The sequence below is a fragment of the Bufo bufo genome, chromosome 6 (assembly GCF_905171765.1).
Source record: "Bufo bufo chromosome 6, aBufBuf1.1, whole genome shotgun sequence".
Lineage (NCBI taxonomy): Eukaryota > Metazoa > Chordata > Amphibia > Anura > Bufonidae > Bufo > Bufo bufo.
In genome coordinates, this window is record NC_053394.1 from 372,901,443 (window position 1) to 372,923,641 (window position 22,199).

Genomic DNA, 22,199 nt, shown 5'->3' on the forward strand with positions numbered 1-22,199 from the left:
TGTCAGCCATAACCCCCCCCCCCAATGTCAGCCATAACCCCCCCCCCAATGTCAGCCATAACCCCCTCCCCCCAATGTCAGCCATAACACCCCCCCAATGTCAGCCATAGCCCCCCTCTGGTCAGCCATAAGCCCCCCTCTGGTCAGCCATAAGCCCCCCCTCTGGTCAGCCATTAGCCCCCCCTCTGGTCAGCCATAAGCCTCCCCTCTGGTCAGCCATAAGCCCCCCCTCTGGTCAGCCATAAGCCCCCCCTCTGGTCAGCCATAAGCCCCCCCTCTGGTCAGCCATAAGCCCCCCCTCTGGTCAGCCATAAGCCCCCCTCAGGTCAGCCATAAGCCCCCCTCATGTCAGCCCCATGTCAGCACTGGTCTCTGCTGCACTGTACCGTATTTTTCGCCCTATAAGATGCACCTAGGTTTTAGAGGAGAACAATAAGAAAAAAAAAATTCATTACACCTCAGGTCAGACCAGCAATCAGACCCCCAATGTTAATCAGACCTCAGATCAGACCCCCAATGTTAATCAGACCTCAGATCAGACCCCAAATGGCTCAGATCAACCCCCAAACCTTTAGCCATCTATCAGCCCCCAATGTCAGCCATAACCCCCCCCCAATGTCAGCCATAACCCCCCCCAATGTCAGCCATAACCCCCCCCAATGTCAGCCATAACCCCCCCAAAGGCAGCCATAACCCCCCCAATGTCAGCCATAACCCCCCCCAATGTCAGCCATAACCCCCCCCCCAATGTCAGCCATAACACCCCCCCAATGTCAGCCATAGCCCCCCTCTGGTCAGCCATAAGCCCCCCTCTGGTCAGCCATTAGCCCCCCCTCTGGTCAGCCATAAGCCCCCCCTCTGGTCAGCCATTAGCCCCCCCTCTGGTCAGCCATAAGCCCCCCCTCTGGTCAGCCATAAGCCCCCCCCTCTGGTCAGCCATAAGCCCCCCCTCTGGTCAGCCATAAGCCCCCCTCAGGTCAGCCATAAGCCCCCCTCAGGTCAGCCAAAGGCCCCCTCATGTCAGCCATAAGCCCCCCTCATGTCAGCCCCATGTCAGCCATCAGCCCCCCTCTGGTCAGCCATAAGCCCCCCTCAGGTCAGCCATAAGCCCCCCTCATGTCAGCCATAAGCCCCCCTCTGGCCAGCCATAAGCCCCCCTCTGGCCAGCCATAAGCCCCCCTCTGGCCAGCCATAAGCCCCCCTCTGGCCAGCCATAAGCCCCCCTCAGGTCAGCCATAAGCCCCCCTCAGGTCAGCCATAAGCCCCCTTCTGGCCAGCCATAAGCCCCCCTCATGTCAGCCATAAGCCCCCCTCATGTCAGCCATAAGCCCCCCTCATGTCAGCCCCATGTCAGCCATCAGCCCCCCCTCATGTCAGCCATAAGCCCCCCTCATGTCAGCCATAAGCCCCCCTCATGTCAGCCATAAGCCCCCCTCATGTCAGCCATAAGCCCCCCTCATGTCAGCCATAAGCCCCCCTCATGTCAGCCATAAGCCCCCCTCATGTCAGCCATAAGCCCCACTCATGTCAGCCATAATCCCCCCTCATGTCAGCCATAAGCCCCCCTCATGTCAGTCATAAGCCCCCCTCATGTCAGCCATAAGCCCACCTCATGTCAGCCATAAGCCCCCCTCATGTCAGCCATCAGCCCCCAGTGCAAATAAAATAAAATAAAAAACCACTTACCTCTCCTGCTCCTGGTCACCATCGCGATCCTCTTCATTCTGCTGTCGGCTCTGGCTGTGTATAGCGGCGCACAATGTGATGTCACAGAGCGACCTCACGCTGTGCGCAGCCCTGCACAGCCGATAGCCGAGCCGTGGACCAGGAAGTGGTGAGTACAGATCCTTCACCGCTCCCTGGTCCTTCTGTACTAATGAAGCGCTTCCATAATGGAAGCGCTTCATTAGTACAGAGTTAAAGACTGCCCTGATCGCCGCGGCCCGGCTAACAATCCTCCACGGCCCGGTCCTGGGCCGCGGCCCGGCGGTTGGGGACCGCTGCTTTAAAGGGATTCTGTCACCTCTCATAACACAAATTCAGATTTTAAACCAGTCATGCTCCACAGCTTACCTTGAATCGGCTGTGCTGTTCTATATTGTAATCCGTCCAGTAGTTTTGCAGAAAAACGACTTTTATAATTATGCAAATTAACCCTGAAGGTGCCCAGAGGGGCGTTATGTTCCCCTTTGTGTGCCCAGTAACGCCCCTCTTACAGTGCCCAAAACGCCTTCCTCCAGAATCCCTAACCGCCCACAGCGTCTCATCCCTCTCCTCCCCCTCCCTGACGGCCGAGCGAAGTCTCGCGCAGACGCAGTACCCACTGAGGGCTGCGCCAGTGCGATTTGCTGGAGACTGAGGGAAGAGCGAGCATCGGACGTCACTGGGCTCGGCGCATGCCCAGTGACGACGATGAAGCTCCTTCCCTCAGTCTCCAGCAAATCGCACTGGCGCAGCCCTCAGTGGGTACTGCGTCTGCGCGAGACTTCGCTCGGCCGTCAGGGAGGGGGAGGAGAGGGATGAGACGCTGTGGGCGGTTAGGGATTCTGGAGGAAGGCGTTTTGGGCACTGTAAGAGGGGCGTTACTGGGCACACAAAGGGGAACATAACGCCCCTCTGGGCACCTTCAGGGTTAATTTGCATAATTATAAAAGTCGTTTTTCTGCAAAACTACTGGACGGATTACAATATAGAACAGCACAGCCGATTCAAGGTAAGCTGTGGAGCATGACTGCTTTAAAATCCGAATTTGGGTTATGAGAGGTGACAGAATCCCTTTAAATCTATTTAAACATCACTGCCACAGAAACATAGTTATTACATTTTATATGAAGGTAAAATTGAGCAGTGTTTGAACATGCCTAATATATGGAATATCTATGAAGGAACTTATACAGTCACCACACCCATCTTAGTAGTCAAATGAGGAACCAGGATTTCCTGTGGAAATTATGCAAGGGGGACATGAGCTATGTGTTCCTTGCATTTCTCTGTATGCAGATCATTTTTAGGGCTCATGCACACGACTGTATGTATTTTGCGGTCCTCAAAAAATGGATCCGCCAAAAATACGGATGACATCTGTGTGCATTCCATATTTAGCGGAACGGAACAGCTGTCCCTTCATAAAAGGCCTCCTGAACACGACCGTATGGTTTTGCGGTCCGTTTTAAATGGATCAGTTTTTCAGTTTTTTGTTTCCGTTTCCATTCCACATCCATTCCATTTTGCCGTTCCATTTTTCTGTTTGGTTTCCGTTTGTGATCCGTTTTTTGCGGATCGGAAACGGAAGCATACAATAATGTTTAAACAGTAAGTACATGAAAAAATTGGGCTGGGCATAACATTTTCAATAGATGGTTCCGCAAAAATGGAACGGATACGGAAACATACGGATGCATTCTGTAAGCATTCTGTTTTTTTTGTGGAACCATTGACTTGAATTGAGCCTTGGGACGTGATTTGCGGGCAATAATAGGACATGTTCTATCTTTGAACGGAACGGAAATACGGAAACGGAAGGCATACAGAGTACCTTCCATTTTATTTGTGGATCCATTGAAATGAATGGTTCCGTATACGGTCCATATACGCAACGCAAAAAACGGAACGGAAACGGAAAAAAAATATGTTCGTGTACAAGAGGCCGAACAGTACTATCCTTGTCCGTGATGCGGACAATAATAGGACATGTTCTAATATTTGGAGGAACAGAAATACGGACATACGGACACGGAATGCACACGGAGTAACTTCAGTTCTTTTTGCGGACCCATTGAAGTGATTGGTTACGCATACGGTCCGCAAAAAAAATTGAACGGATACGGAAAGAAAATACGTTCGTGTGCATGAGCCCTAATGGTCATAGAGATTGGATTTTAGATGCAGAATTTGCATAGAAAAATGTATGATTCCACCACCACTGATCTCACCCATGAAGGGTATGTTCACCACTGGAATTTATTTTACCTAGGGTTGTTTCGATACCAAAATTTTGATTCGGTTTCGATACCATAAAAAAGTATTGCGATACTCGATACCATGCAATAAAAATAAAACGCCAAAAAAAGCCGCGTGCATTCCGCATTTTATGGAACGTCCGTCCCATAATCGAACAGTCCTATCCTATTTTTTTTGGGGACAAGGTGACTAAAAAAAAAGGCGAATCGCGCAGTTTTTATTTTATTTTCTTTTTTTCTTTTCCAGCGTTCACCGCATAGGAGATATTTTTTAATATTTCAATAGTTTGGACTTTTCGGACGTGGCGATATGTAACATTTTATTTATTTATTGTTTATATATTTTCTATGTAAAATTGGGAAAGGGGGTGACCAATATTTTGGTGTGTTTTTTTTAACTTTTTTTTTTTTTTACAGTTTATTTAATAACTATTTCCCCCCCTTAGGGGCTAGAACCTGGGATCTTTTAATCCCTTGTCTATTATAATAGGGCTCCATTAGAGTGAATAGGATCTTACACGCTGCCCTGTGCATTAGTGCACACAGCAGAAGGGAGCTGACCATGGCAGCCAGGGCTTCAGTAGTGTCCTGGCTGCCATGGTAACTGATCGGAGCCCCAGGATTACACTGCTGGGGCTCCGATCAGAAGCTGCCACTGCCACCAATAAGAGGAGGTGAGGGAACTCTGTGGCCACTGTCACCAATGATTTTAATACTGTGGAGGGGGGGGGGGAAGCTTGCACTGTGCCACCAATGTTTTTAACACTGTGGAAGAGGGAGGGGGGCGCACTGCGCCACCAATGTTTTTAATATTGTTGGGGGGAAGGGGGGGGCGCACTGCGCCACTAATGTTTTTAATAGGGGGGGTTAATTTCCGCGGATCGCAGCGCCCTGTCAGAGGCAGGGTACCAGCAATGTGTTTCTGTCGCCGCCCGCATTTGTAATGTATTAAACGTAAGTTATCATTGGTGGCGCAGTGGCCACAGCTCCTGGGAGGGAGAGACTGCTTCCTTCTTCCCTGTGCTGCTGAGGGAACATGGTGCACGCTGAGAGCAGCGCGATCCATATTCTCTGATACTGGGCTGTGCAATAGCACAGCCTAGTATCGATAAAAGACAAATCCCGGTATCGTATCGATACCGGGTTAAAAGTATCGATTTTGTATTGAAAGTTTGATACCCGAAACAACCCTAATGTCACGGCGCCGTCTAGGAGGCGGGCACGTCCAGAGCGTGCGCGCATCATCAGTGCGTCCAGCGTCACCCGCGCTCCTGATAATACTATGTGTGCATCTATCTGCATTCATGCAAATGGTTTTAGGGCTGAGCACCGAGCTGATCACTCGGTGCTCGGCTGTGTAGTCTGTGTGAAGTCATGTGACGCTGGCCACGTCACATGACCCCTCTAGCTCCCTATTTAAACAGGCAGCCTGCTGGCCACAGATTGCCTGTTATTTAGGTTCCACCTGCGATTTTGTCTTTCCTGGCGTACTGACCCCCTGCTGAATTCCTGACGATCCTCTGCCTGCTCCTTGTGTACTTTGCTGTTCTCCTGGTATTCTGACCCCGGCCTCCTCCTGACGATCCTCTGCTGACTCCTTTGGTACTTCACGACTCTCCTGGTATTTATGACCCCGGCTTCTCCTGACTATTCTCTGCTTGCTCCATTTGTACTTCGTAGCTTTGGTATTGACTCGGTCCGTTCACGTTCTGTTGTTTGTCTGTCTGTCATCCCTGCACTTATTCCAAGCTAGGGATTGCCGTCCAGTTGTCCCCTGTCATTAGGACTCGCGAGGCAAGTAGGCAGGGCCAGGGGTGAGGGTGGAGCGCAGTGGTCACTTCCCTCCCCCCTGTGTGTGTGTGTACGCGACCGTTACACCTAATTTTACCATCTACTTATAAAATCTAAAGTAACTAGCAAGTTGTGTGACCTTGCAAATACATTATTTTATTTATTGTACGCTGAACCTGAATTGCAACCTGTATTACAATCCACAGCTGAATTCACAATTCTGTAGGGTTCACAGCTGAATTCTCCCAGCCAGGGGAGTAGGTATAGTGGAAGCAGGAGAAGTGGCTGCTACAGGGACCAAACTCAGAAGGGGCCCCCTTAGGAGGAGGACTGAAATTTTTTGTCTGGGCCCCCTCAACAGTATAATACAATGACATTATATATAGTGACATGACATACAGTATATACATGTAGGAAACGGACGTGGTGGCTGCCGGGCCTGGTCTGAGAGAGCTATCTTGACTAACAGTAGGAGTGAGGGATGCACAGGAGGAGGGGGTGGCATGGGAATGGGGGAGCATTACTTGTTTGCTTAGTATTTACACAGTTAGCTTTGGTGATTTGCATTCTAGAAAGTGTAATTGTAAAAATGACAAATCAATTCTAAAATACAGAAATCCAACTGAAATAAAAAAAAAAAAGTTCTGATTCTACTTAACCCATGTTTTGAGTAATTTCATTTGGGAAAATCAGGACAAGAGAGGAAGAGACAGAGAGACAGACAGACACACTTTTCACAGCACTTTTGGAATACACACACACATTGAATCAGATGCTCAATTTGACCAAATAGGGGGGCAGCACGGTATGTTTGTGAACAAGCTTGTCGACTGTTTCTAATGCCAATGAGCAGAATTATGATTGCAGCTGTGGATTATCATACGAGGTGTTACTGAGGATCCATCCAATACAAGTACTGTACTATATAAATGGCTAGGATATATATATAAAATACAATTCCCATGGGAGTATATGGGACCTATATGGATTCCATATTACAAAGCTATTCTCCTGTAGTCGAATGTCGCTGTATGGAGCACCCTTTGGCAGCACACGGCACACCACCATACAACCTCCTGCACAGGGGTTTCTATACTCTTTAAGAAACATTAATGACTCTGTATTCCTCCCCAACTCTACCCATCTTGGTGGCTATGATTTTGGTTTAAATTCATTTTGTTCCAATTTTTTACTGTTTAAAAAGTTGCTTAAAGTTGCTCTCCGAGAGCTGATTTCTTTTTTTGGGGGTGCTATGGTTGCCTGTGTTTTTCGGGTTACGGTTGCATGTAGTATTGGTTTCTTTCTGTGCTACTCAGCAATGGGGATGATAGTCAGCGATGTTTGTCTACGGCAGTTCTGCATGCTGGGAGTTATAGTTCACAGGTTGGAGATCACTGGCCTATAGAACTATTGGCTTAATTTATCCCATCCGCTGAGCCATCCACACAAACTCCATGTGCAGAAGAACATTTCATTTCCCACCTAACTAGCCATTTTACATCATTTGATCTGGCCGTTCCTTCCTAGCCTTCATCCTCCTGCATTCTCATTACTCAGTTCTTAAGACGAGCCGATATCTGGGCTCTCCTGCTGTGAAAGCCCAAGGGCAGCAGAAGAGAGCTGCGATGGCTCCTATCAGTTATCTAGGGGATTGCTTCACATGCATCACTGGAGTATGGGCGAGAGGAACAGAATCTCAGTCCATCTGTGTTTCACGGGAGCAGTCTGCAATCTGTTCTGACAGTGACCTACAGCACGGCAGTCCCCGGTGAGCTCGGGGACATCTATTTAACATGCAGCTCCAGGCTACAGAGAAATCCTTGGAGGAGATGACGCAACTTCGTAATAAAAGAGAGAGGAGAGCTACTGAAATCACGGAGAGAGGAAGAGTAGGGCGTATTGATTGAACGCAACAGAAGAATCCTCTATGCAGGTCTATTCATGGGATGTACAGTTGTAGCAGAGCTGTGTTTATGTCCTGGTTGGCCAAATTCTGCTGAAAACCTGCTCCCTGTTCCATTACCCATGTGAGATGCAAAGAAATCCAAGAAGCTGAGATATGGGGAGCTGTTTGGTGGGGTCAGAGGTGTGACTTGAACCTTGCTCTTTGTGGGACAGGTTGCATTTTTAGTGCCATCATTTTAAACGAAAGCTAATGTACTGTATTGTATAACATAGGCCTCATGCACACGACCATTGTTTTATTCCGTGTCCGTTGTGGCGTTTTTCGTGATTTTCTGCAGACCCATTGACTTTCAATGGGTCCGTTGAAAACTCGGCTAATGCACCTTTTGCCATCCACGTCCGTGATCCGTGGTTCCAGTCCGTCCAAAAAATATAACCTGTCCTATTATTTTTCGCGGAAAACAGTTCGCGGAGCGATTCAAGTCAATGGGACCGCTAAAAACCGCGGAGGCACACAAGATTGTCATCCGCGTCCGCGTCCGTTTTTTTCCTATCATTTGCATGGCAAACCTGTCTTAGACTTTTTTTTACTTTTTTTTATGTCTGGTGGTCCTCCAAAAATCAAGGAAGACACACGGACACAAAAGCGGAAACGGATCATGGAACAACGGAACCCCATTTTGCGGAATGGAACACAACAACGGTCGTGTGCATGAGGCCTTATACATATTTTTGGATGATTGTGCAGTGGTCAGGTTTGGGGTGGTCCCAACGATACGCTGGGTACCCACGAGGTGTCACCACATCTTGCTGCTCTCCGGAAAGGATGGTAAGGGCATGGTGCACTCTAATGGGAAATAAGTCCAAAGAGTCAGAGTCTGCAGTAAACCAGTATGCTTCTTTAGTGGAGGAATTCAGGTGCAAAACAATACAGGCAAGGCATAGGGATGGCTTCTCCAGTTTTCTCCCTGGCAGAAGAAGGCTTGGTGCTGAGGAAAGGCCTGAGCTAGCTGTCCCTCTCTCTCTCTCAGAAGGTTGGTACCATGGCCAAAGGCTGGTGATCAAGGGTCTGTAGCTCAGTAGTCCGGATGGCTCCTTGGTCATAGGGCTGATGACCCAGGGTCTGTGGCTCAGCGTCCCCATCTCAGCGTCTCTTCTGGTACTGGCATGAGTCTCCCACTCCAAGCACTGATCCCTAACTGCAGAACACTAGGGTCTCTGACTGCTCTACTTATATACAGTTTCTAGCTGAACTAGAATCTTCTAGTGGGAGGGATAGAGTGGAAGCAAAGCAAGGCGCTGGGCTGGCTTCTTCAGTCTCCTCCCGGCAGAAGAAGGTTTTGAGTTGAGGAAAGGCCTGAGCTAGCTGTTCCATCTCTTTCTCAGAAGGCTAGTACCCTGGGTCTGTGGCTCAGAAGTTTGGCTGGCTCCCTTGTCACAGGGATGGTGACCTAGGGTCTGTGGCTCAGCATGCCCATCTCGGCGTCTTCTTCTGTTCACTTATGCAGTCTGCCAGTGTCTCTCCTATTGAACACTGGTCCCTATCTGCAGACAACTAGGGGTTCTGACTTCTCTCTCTATACAGTTTCTAGCTGAACTGGAACCTTCTAGTGGGAGGGGTGGAGAAGAGTCTAAACAGAAGCATTGTTACAATTTCTGTCTGTCATAAACTTGTATAGAGTCTTCAAGGAAGTCTATGGGAATGACTAAGCAGTGTTTTCAGACATAAACATGTCTCCAGACTTAAAGGGCTTCTGTCACCCCACTAAACCTTTTTTTTTTTTGCTTACTTATAATCCCCACACTGCGATTTATGCCTACATAATCAAATTAATCATTTTGGTCCTGTAGATTTTGTTTAAAACATGCTTTTAAAATATGCAAATTACCTTGCTACCAGCAAGTAGGGCGGCTACTTGCTGGTAGCAGCCGCATCCTCCGATCCTAAAGACGTTCCCTCCGCATTGTGATTGACAGGGCCAGGGAACGGAATCGTTCTCTGCTGGCCCTGCCTGTTAGCATTCAAAATCTGGCGCCTGCGCCGCGGCCGTACCTGTCTTCAATCGGCGCAGGCGCACTGAGAGGCGGCCGCTCGCTCGGCCGCTCCATCCTCAATGCGCCGATGACGTCACATCTACAACCGGCGCAGGCGCATTGAGGATGGAACGCCGAGCGAGCGGCTGCCTCTCAGTGCGCCTGCACCGATTGAAGACAGGTACGGCCGCGGCGCAGGCGCCAGATTTTGAATGCTAACAGGCAGGGCCAGCAGAGAACGATTCCGTTCCCTGGCCCTGTCAATCTCAATGCGGAGGGGGCGTCTTTAGGATAGGAGGATGCGGCTGCTACCAGCAAGTAGCCGCCCTACTTGCTGGTAGCAAGGTAATTTGCATATTTTAAAAGCATGTTTTAAACAAAATCTATAGATTAATTTGATTATGTAGGCATAAATCGCAGTGTGGGGATTATAAGTAAGCAAAAAAAATAAATAAAGGTTTAGTGGGGTGACAGAAGCCCTTTAAAGAACAGAGCTTAACCAGCCAGAAGGTTAGTGTGTCTGTTTTTTTCCCTCCAAAACTTTGCAGAGGTAGAAAGTCCCAAAGTCTCTCAGTATCAGCTGTGTATTAACCTTTTCCACAGTGCAGTGCAAATATAGAGCGACAGCAGTGCAAATGAACAGGATATCTTACAATAAACATATCAAAAGTAGTTAAACAATATAAAAACAGTAAAAGTGCACCAACAGCATAAATCACGATAACCTTTCAAGGCGCAATAAAGTAGCTTTGCATAGCAGCAATAGGGGCAAATATCCACAAATGTCCATAGTCCAAAGTACCCTTGCTCCAGGGCACTACAATGACAACTTTGTTCTTTGGGGTAGTAAAATTGAGGCAGTAAAATTACGCCGGTACCAATTTTATATAGTTTTTTAAAAATATTTTTAACATGCAGCTCCTGGCAATTTTTTGTGTCGCTGCATTCAAAGACCTGTAACATTTGTATTTTTCCATTTTTTCATTGACGAAGCAGTGGGAGTTTTTTTTTTTTTTTGCAGGAAGACATGTAGGTTTTCATTGGTGCCATTTTGGGGTAAATTCTTTTGGACAATTAGAATGAACAAAAAACTATTTTTGGCATTTTTTTTTTACAATGCTCACTATACAGGATAAAAATGTATGCATTTTATTGTATGGCTCTTTATAGATGTGGCAATACAAGTTATGCAGTTTTTTTTATATTCTTTTATGCATATTTTACTTGATTTTTTTTATTTTTTCAAACACTTTTTTGAGTTAAAAATGATTTTTTGTTCAAGTAGGGCATTTGAACATGCAGTTTTCTGATTACCCATATAATACACTGATCGGCCCATTGCTGCCATAGGCTCTTGGCACCCTGCAATCACATTCCTGGGGAAGGTTGTTGGGATGAGAGAGAATGCCCCCCCCCACTTAAAGTGTAATTGTCATGTTTTTTTTATTTGCTAGTTTATTAGAGCTAGGCATGTATACCTGAGTTAGTCTGTCAATGAATGCCAAAAGATCTGTAATTACCTTATAATAACAGCTTTCATTAATGTTCTCTGTCCCTGTCCACTGCTCCCTTAAAAGACAGTTGCTAGGGCTTACCTGTCTCTGGCTAAGAAGACAGAGGGGCGGTCCTTCACACTGCATGCCTGTATTAGGCTTCAGAGTGAGGAGGCGTGTCTCTCAGTATTCCAATCTGATTGGCTGGCAGGGGGCTGCTGGCTACAGCAAGTGTGTATGTGAAGTGAGGGAATGCAGTTTTGGCCTCAGAGAACTGGCAGAGGAGCCATCTTGAGAAGGTCCTCATATTGTAAATGTTTAAACAGCTGTAACTAAGGAAAAAACTCAAGGAAAACAGAGGCATGTGAAGAAACTTAAGATGGCTTTATGAATAATGCTCCTGCAGCAGTAACATATGATAAAATAGATTTTTTGATGAAAACATGACAGTTACCCTTTTAACACATAGATGCCACAACTACGTAGTTAAAAGGCTGGGATCAGAGTTATCACTGATCCTGGCCATTAGAGCAGGGTGACACCTGGGAGTGATGAGCCCGTACCCTCACAGCGCTGTACTATTAATCTGCTTTGTGTTAACTACCTAATTGCACCACCGTAATAATGCAGGGTAGGATGGGGTTAAAGAGGACCAGTCTTCTCTCCTGACATGTTTTCTGTTTGCATTCTCCTAATCTATGAGTGCTGGATGATCTCTGAGATGTGTTGTCCCTCTGTTATTCTTCCTAGAAATATACAAACATATTGACAAATGGGTGTTACTGTACCCCTTGTCAAATGAGTGCGTCCTTATGAAGTCTGTTACTGGCAGCACTGATTGGATAGTGTTGGACTGTGCAGGGACACACCCCAACTGTATTCTAGTAGGAATAACAGTGGAATGGAACAAAACAAAGTTTTAAGAAAAGATAATCCAGAGTCCCATGGTGTTTTTTGTGTAAACTCTGTAATGTACCCATAATGTTAGCATGACCAGGGCCACCTTAACCATAGGGAAAATGGTGCAACAGCATCAGGTCCACCAGCGGCAGGTTACATGAATCATGCCTTCCGACTGTCCCAGATCTTGCTTTACCATTCCCTGTCCTGTGCTCTCCTCTCTTCATGCAGTGACATCATTGCGTCTGCTGAGCTGTGCAGGAGAGCGCACAAGCCGGGAGATGATGTGCTCCATTCATTGGGGAAATGGGGATGGGGGAGCATTACTTTTTTATTTTAGTAAAACTACAGGGCAGCACTATTGTGAGGGGGCACTAAGAGGACATCACTATTGTGAGGGGGCACTAAGGGGCAGCACTATAGTGAGGGGGCACTAAGGGGGCAGCACTATTGTGAGGGGGCACTTAGAGTGCACAGACCCCAGCTTAAAAAAGGGCAACCAATGTAAGTCAGAAATGTCACTTTTTGTTTGCAAACTGGTGGTGGATTCTAAATAAAAACCACAGGCGATAGCCTGAACATGAAGGAATGCTGTCCCATTACACTACCGATATCTCAGACCTTCTGGCAGAAGAGGGTATTAGGGACGTGCACCACGTACAAAGAAACAGTGCTGTTGCCCAATGTATTTATTGGGGCACTGAGGATTCTCTTTCTTAATTTGAGGGGGTTATAACCAGGGCCGGATTGGCCATAGACCTTACAGGAAAATTTCCCGGTGGGCCAATGCCCAGGGGGCCACCTGGGCCCTCCTCACGGCTGGCCAGTGGAAGTTTTTGGGGATGTATTCTGTGCTGCTAGCAGTATTTTGTGATGGACTGTGGTATTTGGCTCTGTTGGGGTGCTATAATATGGAATTGCTGGCCTTGCCTTCTATGAATTTGGACCCAACAACAAAACTGGGACACTTTTTGTATTTTTTCCAGGGACATTTTAAGTTTCCAGTACGCCCCTGGTTTTAACTACTGTGAGGGGACATTAAGGATGCATAACTACTGTAAGGGGGCACTGGGGGGGATGGTGTCATAGAAACATTGAAACATAGAATGTGTCGGCAGATAAGAACCATTTGGCCCATCTAGTCTGCCCAATATACTGAATACTATGGATAGCCCCTGGCCCTATCTTATATGAAGGATAGCCTTATGCCTATCCCATGCATGCTTAAACTCCTCCACTGTATTTGCAGCTACCACTTCTGCAGGAAAGCTATTCCATGCATCCACTACTCTCTCAGTAAAGTAATACTCATGAAATGTCTGCACTGGGCTCACACCGGGTAGAGAAGACAACCACGTCATCCTGTGCCATGTACCTGATTCACTGATCCTAAGTGCATCATCCTGACGTGTAAGGCTCATAAATTTTATTTGCTTCCAGGGTGTGTAAGCTGCTTTCTGTGTTGATTGATTTTATTTTCGATATTCTTCTAGTTAATTATTTATCTAACACTTGTTAGGGCAGGCTACTTCTCCGAATTTTACAAATAAATTTGCTTAGTGACAAATTACTTTGTCAGAAAGCGCATTTTTTTTGTAAGTTGCGGGTGGAAGGACAGGGTACAGCTATTGCTCCACCCCCCGTAATTGAACCCTTCAGATGCCGCGTTCATTGCTGATCGTGGCATTTGAGATCAATATTAAAGCATTTTAGGGGTTACTCATAAAAAAAAAATAACCTTATCCATTTCAGCACGAAGAGGCCACAGCGGCCATCTTGCTTGAAGATCCAGAGCAAAATGTCGCACGGCGCATGATGATGTCATCACATCAGGTAGGATCTTTAAGAAAGATGGCTGCAGTGGCCTCTTTGCGCTCAAATGGGTAAGTATGATTTTTTTTTTTAACTCCATTTTAGGGAAAATCGACAAATTAATTACCACAAAGCACAAGGAAATTCGGCGTCGCCGCAAATCAAATTTTTTCTGAAATTCGGATAGAAGTCCACTCTGTTAACACTAATTATTAGTGATAAGCAAAGCGAGCTTCGGATGCTACATCTGAAATTGCCTAGTTCAAAACTTCTGATTAATACTGTACGGAGATCTGAATGTGTGGGCTCCGTTGAATCGAATTTGCGCGTGACTTCGTTGAATAACTTCAGGAGTTTTAAAACTTGGCACCGAACTCGGCTTCAGTTCCGAGGTACCAGTCAGAACAGAAGCCGAGTTCGGTTCCAAGTTTTAAAGTGTTTTTCCACTTTAAAAATCAGCTACCGAAGTTATTCAACAAAGTTTCGAGTGACTTCGCAAATAACTGACTTTGCCTAATCGGAGCCCATACATTCTAATACTGTACGGAGACTGATCTCCGTACAGTATTAATCAGAAGTTTTGAACAAAGGGACTTTGGATGTAGCATTGGAAGCTCACTTCGCTCATCTCTGATAATTATCATGACATGACCCCTTTAGCTCTAATTAGTTCAACTTACAGGTGGCTGCATGTTTAAAAGTAATACACTAGATTCACATGCTCTACAATATTCAGGTATCATACTAGATAAAAAAAATAAAAAAAACTCCTTAGGTAACTGACTTCATCTCTGTCTGGTAATGTAGTCAGGACCCCTCCGTCACCTATTGCAGTAGACTGTTCCACAATAAGTTAGCTGGGGACAGATGCCCTGTGTGTTGTGGAACAGACTATCTGTCAAGATAGTGGAGGGGGACTGACTACACTAAGAAACGGGCAGTGAAGTTATAGGGAGAAATTCACTAAACCCTACATGTCACTTTACAATGGTGCAAATTTTTGCGCAAGACAACATTTGGACAAAAAAATTGTGAATTTTTGGAGTTTTAAGATGCTCACCACCTTTCAGAGAGTAGGCAAAGCAATGGCAGAGATTACCTGAAGGCACATAAAATGTACTAAATTGTACTGCTGACACTGTTCGATACCTCAGACAGCTAAAAGCTGCTCCAACTCTTAACACTTTGGGGTAAGCCCCATATGTGGCCTAAATGTTAGACCATTCTTTCTAGTAGCTTCAAAATGTACAGTACAGACCAAAAGTTTGGACACACCTTCTCATTCAAAGAGTTTTCTTTATTTTCATGACTATTAAGGCATCAAAACTATGAATTAACACATGTGGAATTATATACATAACAAACAAGTGTGAAACAACTGAAAATATGTCATATTCTAGGTTCTTCAAAGTAGCCACCTTTTGCTTTGATTACTGCTTTGCACACTCTTGGCATTCTCTTGATGAGCTTCAAGAGGTAGTCCCCTGATATGGTCTTCCAACAGTCTTGAAGTAGTTCCCAGAGATGCTTAGCACTTGTTGGCCCTTTTGCCTTCAGTCTGCGGTCCAGCTCACCCCAAACCATCTCGATTGGGTTCAGGTCCGGTGACTGTGGAGGCCAGGTCATCTGGCGCAGCACCCCATCACTCTCCTTCATGGTCAAATAGCCCTTACTTTCAAAGTTTTCCCAATTTTTCGGCTGACTGACTGACCTTCATTCCTTAAAGTAATGATGGCCACTTGTTTTTCTTTACTTAGCTGCTTTTTTCTTGCCATAATACAAATTCTAACAGTCTATTCAGTAGGACTATCAGCTGTGTATCCACCTGACTTCTCCTCAACGCAACTGATGGTCCCAACCCCATTTATAAGGCAAGAAATCCCACTTATTAAACCTGACAGGGCACACCTGTGAAGTGAAAACCATTTCAGGGGACTACCTCTTGAAGCTCATCAAGAGAATGCCAAGAGTGTGCAAAGCAGTAATCAAAGCAAAAGGTGGCTACTTTGAAGAACCTAGAATCTGACATATTTTCAGTTGTTTCACACTTGTTTGCTATGTATATAATTCCACATGTGTTAATTCATAGTTTTGATGCCTTCAGTGTGAATCTCCAATTTTCATAATCATGAAAATAAAGAAAACTCTTTGAATGAGAAGGTGTGTCCAAACTTTTGGTCTGTACTGTATGTGGTATTTGGTCCTCTGGAGAAATCTTATGATATTTTTGCTGTTTCCCATGATTACTAATACTTACGTATGAGCCTACCTTTCAGGCACACTTCACTTTAGAAAGGATAAACACAGTGGGATAGATTTACTAAAGTGTTTGCGCCTGTTTTTAGTATAAAAATGCTGTTTTAGACAGTTTTTTTTCTTACATTTACTAATTAAATTGCACCCGTTTTGGAGGCTTTTGCGCCTCGTACCACTATTTTGATTTTTGAAACTAATTTAGAAGTTTTCGAACTTCTACTACTTTTTTACCGACCTATTTGTGTAGGTGCACCTTTTTTGCGCCTGAGTTTGTCGTAAAAACAGTCTAATTTCTACTCCGTCCCAGGGTTGACTTACATTTCATTTCTGCAAAGATGCGACTTTTTTCATGCACAAAGTGAATATGAACCTGTTGTACTGAAAAACAACCACCAGAGGTCAAACTAATAACAATACATTCTGTGCCAACCACCAGGAACGGTCATCTGCTGACATCCATGTGGATCAGAGACACCAATGCGAGCCAACAAACTTGTGTTTTCAAGTTCAGCGTACAAGGTTCGCGTTCGGGGTATCTAAGAATTCCGCTATGGATTCCACTTCCACAGACCGTAAGTTATGGTCCGTGGTAGCAGAATCCATAACGGAATTCTTAGATAACCTAAACCTTGGATTGCTCCAAACAACATTTCATTGTATTGTACATTGTATTACATTGTATTGTACAGTGACAATAAAGGCATCTTATCTTACCTTGTATGCCGAACTTGAAAACACAAGTTCGCTCATCCCTATATATGTGGTCAAGATACAGGCTGAGGTCAGGGCAGCCAGAGTCAAAGTCCAGTAATCCAGAAGCAGTTGGTACACAAGAACAAACAGGACATAGCTTTTTTTTTTTTTAGCAAAATCTAGCAGAACCAGACTGGACCTGTAGCCAGTAGGGATGAGCGAATCGACTTCGGATTGTACATCTGAAGTCGATTCGCTAAAAACGTTGTTCTAATACTGTACGGAGATCCCGCTCCGTAAAGTATTAGAATGTATTGGCTGCGATGAGCCGAAGTTATTACTTCACGAAGTCGTGCAAGACTTCATGTAACAACATCGGGAATTAATTACTACTGTAAAAAACCTTGGTACCAAACTCGGGTTCGGTTCTGAGTGGTACCTTGGAACCAAAACTGAGGTTTTTTTTAACAGTGAAATAATTAATTCCCAAAGTTATTACACAAAGTCTAGCGCGACTTCGCAAAGTTATAACTTCGGCTCATCAGAGCCAATACATTCTAATACTGTACGGAGCGGGATCTCCATACAGTATTAGAACGAAGTTTTTAGCGAATCGACTTCGGATGTACCATCCGAAGTTGTCGCTCCTCCCTAGTAGCCAGCCTTTATGGGGGAGTAGATAAGTTATTAGTCAGCAGGTGGAAACCAGCACACACCAAGGAAAGAAAGGGTGTAACCCCTGCAGTGCAGAACCTGAGGTGAAGTACACTGAAGTTCCTGTTCACACATACACACCAGAAAGGCAGACACATAGCGAGTGGAGCGGCGGACACAAGCCAAAAGACAGTGACTCTTTCAGACCATTGCATAATCCTGTCTATGATCTGTCGACAATGGGGGTCTATCAGCAGATTTGATCATGCGAAACTGCTTACAGCAATAGGCAGGGTTCAACAAGAGGAGGACAAACATACATTGTGCAGAGATTTTATCAGAGGTCAAAACAGACATGAAAAGAGACTTTTAGTGAACAGTAAATATAACTGTAGAAACCAGTGTCAGGCAGCTGCTGCCAAGGCTAATGAGATCATGGAGTACATCAAAAGGGTCATAGATGTACATGACGAGAACAGTTCTGCCACTTTACAAATCGCTAGCACACATGGTGGACGCCTCGTCATAAATTAAGTGCAGCCTCCAACAGCGCTCCTGGTTATCATTGACCTTGTACTATGCTGATCTATGTTAAATCTGACCCACTGAGTATTGTGTAGAATTTTAGATCCGTTCTGAGCGGATACAAGCGTTTGCATTATAGGTGCGGATCCGTCTGTGCAGATACCAGACGGATCCGCACCTAACGCAGGTGTGAAAGTAGCCTAACTAAGCATTGCGTGGCACACTCAAATGTGTTTCGCGCATCCCACTTCCCCCTGTGCAGAACCGTTACACCTCTGGATATGCCGCTCAGTTGGTGGATTCAGTAAAAAAAAATTGTGATTGGTGGTGTGCATATGATGATGAAATGATTAGTTCTGACAAGCAAAACTCCATTAAAGGGATATTGGAATGATGTATAGCATAGACACTATTCAGTCCCACCTATTTGTGCTTGGCTGGTGTTAGAACTCCTGTAGACGTCAATTGAGAGAGCCACCTATGCACAACTACCTGTACATTCAAAGCAGTGGCAGATTGGGGTTGAGGGACCCCCTACAATTTTTCCCAGGTAAAATGGTGTGATTGAAGCAACATATTTCTGAATTTTCACTCCTCTGTCACATATTACGTCAATGTGTAGCAAAAAGTACATATTACCGTGTTAGCCAGAAAAAAATCTGCCTGAAGGAGCATCTGTGCTTTGAAAACTTTCAATCTGGTTTTTGCTGGTTAGCCAATAAAGGTATCGCTCCCATACATCATCATATACATCCTGATCTCTTACGTACTTTTGGTTGTGTAAATAATTGGCACGCCAACCGTCCATTGTTTACATACAACTCGAGAAACCAAAAAATTCCATTGCATTGGGTAACGTGCACCATGACTCCAACAAAGTAATTCTGGTTTCCATATACACCATTTATAGGAACCTGAGGAAATATGATAACCTACCTACACTACAAGTGACGCAGGAAAGACAGGTTGGACCTACAGGTTAAGCCTTCTAACAATTTAATCGGCAATTATAAGATGCGTCCTATTTGTACCTAACCATGATCTAATCATTAAATTTCCAAAAATCATAGGGTTTAAGATATGTTTTCTACCCAAAGTTGCAGTATTGTGATCACACAGGTAATGTAGGTAAACTGATTCCAGCTTTCATTTTGCAGAGCTCCTCCGTGGATCGGTTGCTATGGGCAACTAAACCAGCTTTCATTTTACATCAATTTTGATGAATATCCCTCTTCGTTTAATTTTTTTTTTTTATTATATATATATACAGTACAGACCAAAAGTTTGGACACACCTTCTCATTCAAAGAGTTTTCTTTATTTTCATGACTATGAAAATTGTAGATTCACACTGAAGGCATCAAAACTATGAATTAACACATGTGGAATTATATACATAACAAACAAGTGTGAAACAACTGAAAATATGTCATATTCTAGGTTCTTCAAAGTAGCCACCTTTTGCTTTGATTACTGCTTTGAACACTCTTGGCATTCTCTTGATGAGCTTCAAGAGGTAGTCCCCTGAAATGGTTTTCACTTCACAGGTGTGCCCTGTCAGGTTTAATAAGTGGGATTTCTTGCTTTATAAATGGGGTTGGGACCATCAGTGGCGTTGAGGAGAAGTCAGGTGGATACACAGCTGATAGTCCTACTGTTAGAATTTGTATTATGGCAAGAAAAAAGCAAAGTAAAGAAAAACGAGTGGCCATCATTACTTTAAGAAATGAAGGTCAGTCAGTCAGCCGAAAAATTGGGAAAACTTTGAAAGTAAAGGCTATTTGACCATGAAGGAGAGTGATGGGGTGCTGCGCCAGATGACCTGGCCTCCACAGTCACCGGACCTGAACCCAATCGAGATGGTTTGGGGTGAGCTGGACCGCAGACTGAAGGCAAAAGGGCCAACAAGTGCTAAGCATCTCTGGGAACTCCTTCAAGACTGTTGGAAGACCATTTCAGGGGACTACCTCTTGAAGCTCATCAAGAGAATGCCAAGAGTGTGCAAAGCAGTAATCAAAGCAAAAGGTGGCTACTTTGAAGAACCTAGAATATGACATATTTTCAGTTGTTTCACACTTGTTTGGTATGTATATAATTCCACATGTGTTAATTCATAGTTTTGATGCCTTCATAGTCCTGAAAATAAAGAAAACTCTTTGAATGAGAAGGTGTGTCCAAACTTTTGGTCTGTACTGTATATATATATATATATATATATATATATATATATATAAAATAAAACCTGATTTAAAGCCTGATGTCTTGTCATGACGACACCTCCCCCTTAATGTAACGTACTGTACACACGACTTTCTCCTGCGGCCAGTGTGCAGTAGCATTGTGGGTAAGTAAATATCCTGACATAATGTAATCAATGGAGGTGTTAGGCAGGGCCAGGCTAGATAACGACGTGTGCAGTCATGATTCTGCTAATATACGGCATCTGGGGGTAGTGTACGGAGCACAGTGGACCGAGGTAGGACATGATATGGAATAATCATCACCAGGATCAAATTATCGTCAGGTTTTACCTAATATGAATCACGACATGAGACAGCGCAGCGGAAGGTGAAGGGTAATGAACTCTTACCTCGGGTGATTACATAAGTACACTACGTATGGGTGTAGCAGAGCTGAATTGGTTATCTACCTCTTTGGGACCGTGGCATCGCTAGAGGGAATAATGAGGTCGCAGTCACACCCAGGCCGTGGTGCTCCGTGGAATGTACTTTATTTGGGTGTGCCCCAATATATATTTTGGGGGGCTCATACTACACCACAGCTTCCGTATATTGTGCTCAGTCAGGTAGATCTACAGATAACGCTGTGCAGTATTGTAAGATGAGCTGCATGAAATCACATCTGCTAGCCTCAGCTGTCATACAGTCTAAGGCCTCATTCACACAACCGTATCGCGGATCCTCAAAACACGGATACCGGTAATGTACATCCAGCCTTATCCCTTTCTGTGGGTCCCGCACTATGTTACAGATGCCTGATCTTGACAAGAATAGGACATTTTCCAATATTTTTTTTCCCCGGGACCGCAGAACAGACATACAGATGCGGACAGCACACAGTGTGTTGTCCGCATTCTTTACGGCACCATTGAAATGAATGGGTCTACATCCGATCCGCATTTTTTATACCAAACATACGGCCATGTGCACAAGCTCTTATGTAAAAGTTTTGGTGCCCCTGACAAACTTTTCTAATTTTTTGTTACTTTTTTTTTTCCCATCCACCATCGGTTCAGTGCCTCTTTCTGTCCCATCCAGGGGTTACACAGAAACGCCCCAGGGTGTGTTTTTGTTGCTCCGACAGGTTATCTCATGTTCTGAGAATTTCAGAAAATCTGCCGTCACTTACCGATGAGATGTCCCACGGTGGTGCTGAAGGGGTCTTTCACAGTTTTCCCAAAAGCCATGATTGTGCCTCGGTCCTCGAAGTCCTGAAGCTTTCAGGGCAGATAGTGGACAGTGAAACACATTAATGACGTGACTTGTCTTCTGTAGTTTCCATTGAGCGAGAAGAGACCTGCTCGGAGCAGAGAGTGACCTGGCTGAGGAGAAGAGGCGGGGGAGGACCTGGGTGGAACAGAAACCCAGGAAGCAGCTCCAGGTAACCATCACGTGAGAAGGAATCATCTCTGCCCTCATAATGTGGGAAGTCCTGCTCTCCTCTGAGAAAGATAGAAAAAACCGGTATGGTCTGGAGGACAGAAGAAAAGGTGGGGTGGAGATGAGAGAAACCTTTAAATATGTTAAAGGGTTACTTAAGATTTAGAAGGGAAGAGTTTTAACCCCTTTCCTTTGCAACCAGTTTTTGTTTTTTTCAACCTCGCTATACCTTTATGATTTGTCCATTTTTTTTAGGGAGCGAGTTGAATTTTGTAAAGGAGTTTTCCAAGACTTCTCAACCTCACGTTCATCGGTCACATAGCCTAGATGCAGCTGTGCCCCATTCGAGGCCTTCTCAAACAGCTGATCGGCAGGGATCCCGGGTTTCGGACCCCCACCCATCAGATACTGATGACCTAGCCAGAGTATAGGTCATCAGTTAAGACGTCTCAAAGACCCCATTTAATCTACCATATAATGTACTGAAAGACGTTCTGCACAGAGTGAAATAAAACAATGTTCTTTTGGGTTCGTTTTTTTTTTTATGTCATTCACTGT

The 22,199-nt window shown here is 45.0% G+C and overlaps 1 protein-coding gene across 1 annotated transcript in view; it reads right to left on the minus strand.

Annotated features, from left to right (window-relative positions):
* TOM1L1 (target of myb1 like 1 membrane trafficking protein) overlaps window positions 1–21,732 on the minus strand; it is a 99,128-nt gene extending 77,396 nt beyond the window's left edge. The window contains exon 1 of the mRNA XM_040437018.1: window positions 21,391–21,732. Within this exon, the coding sequence (XP_040292952.1) occupies window positions 21,391–21,448 (58 nt within the window). The 5' untranslated portion in view covers window positions 21,449–21,732. The remainder of the gene's footprint in view (window positions 1–21,390) is intronic.
* Window positions 21,733–22,199: the final 467 nt, after the last annotated feature.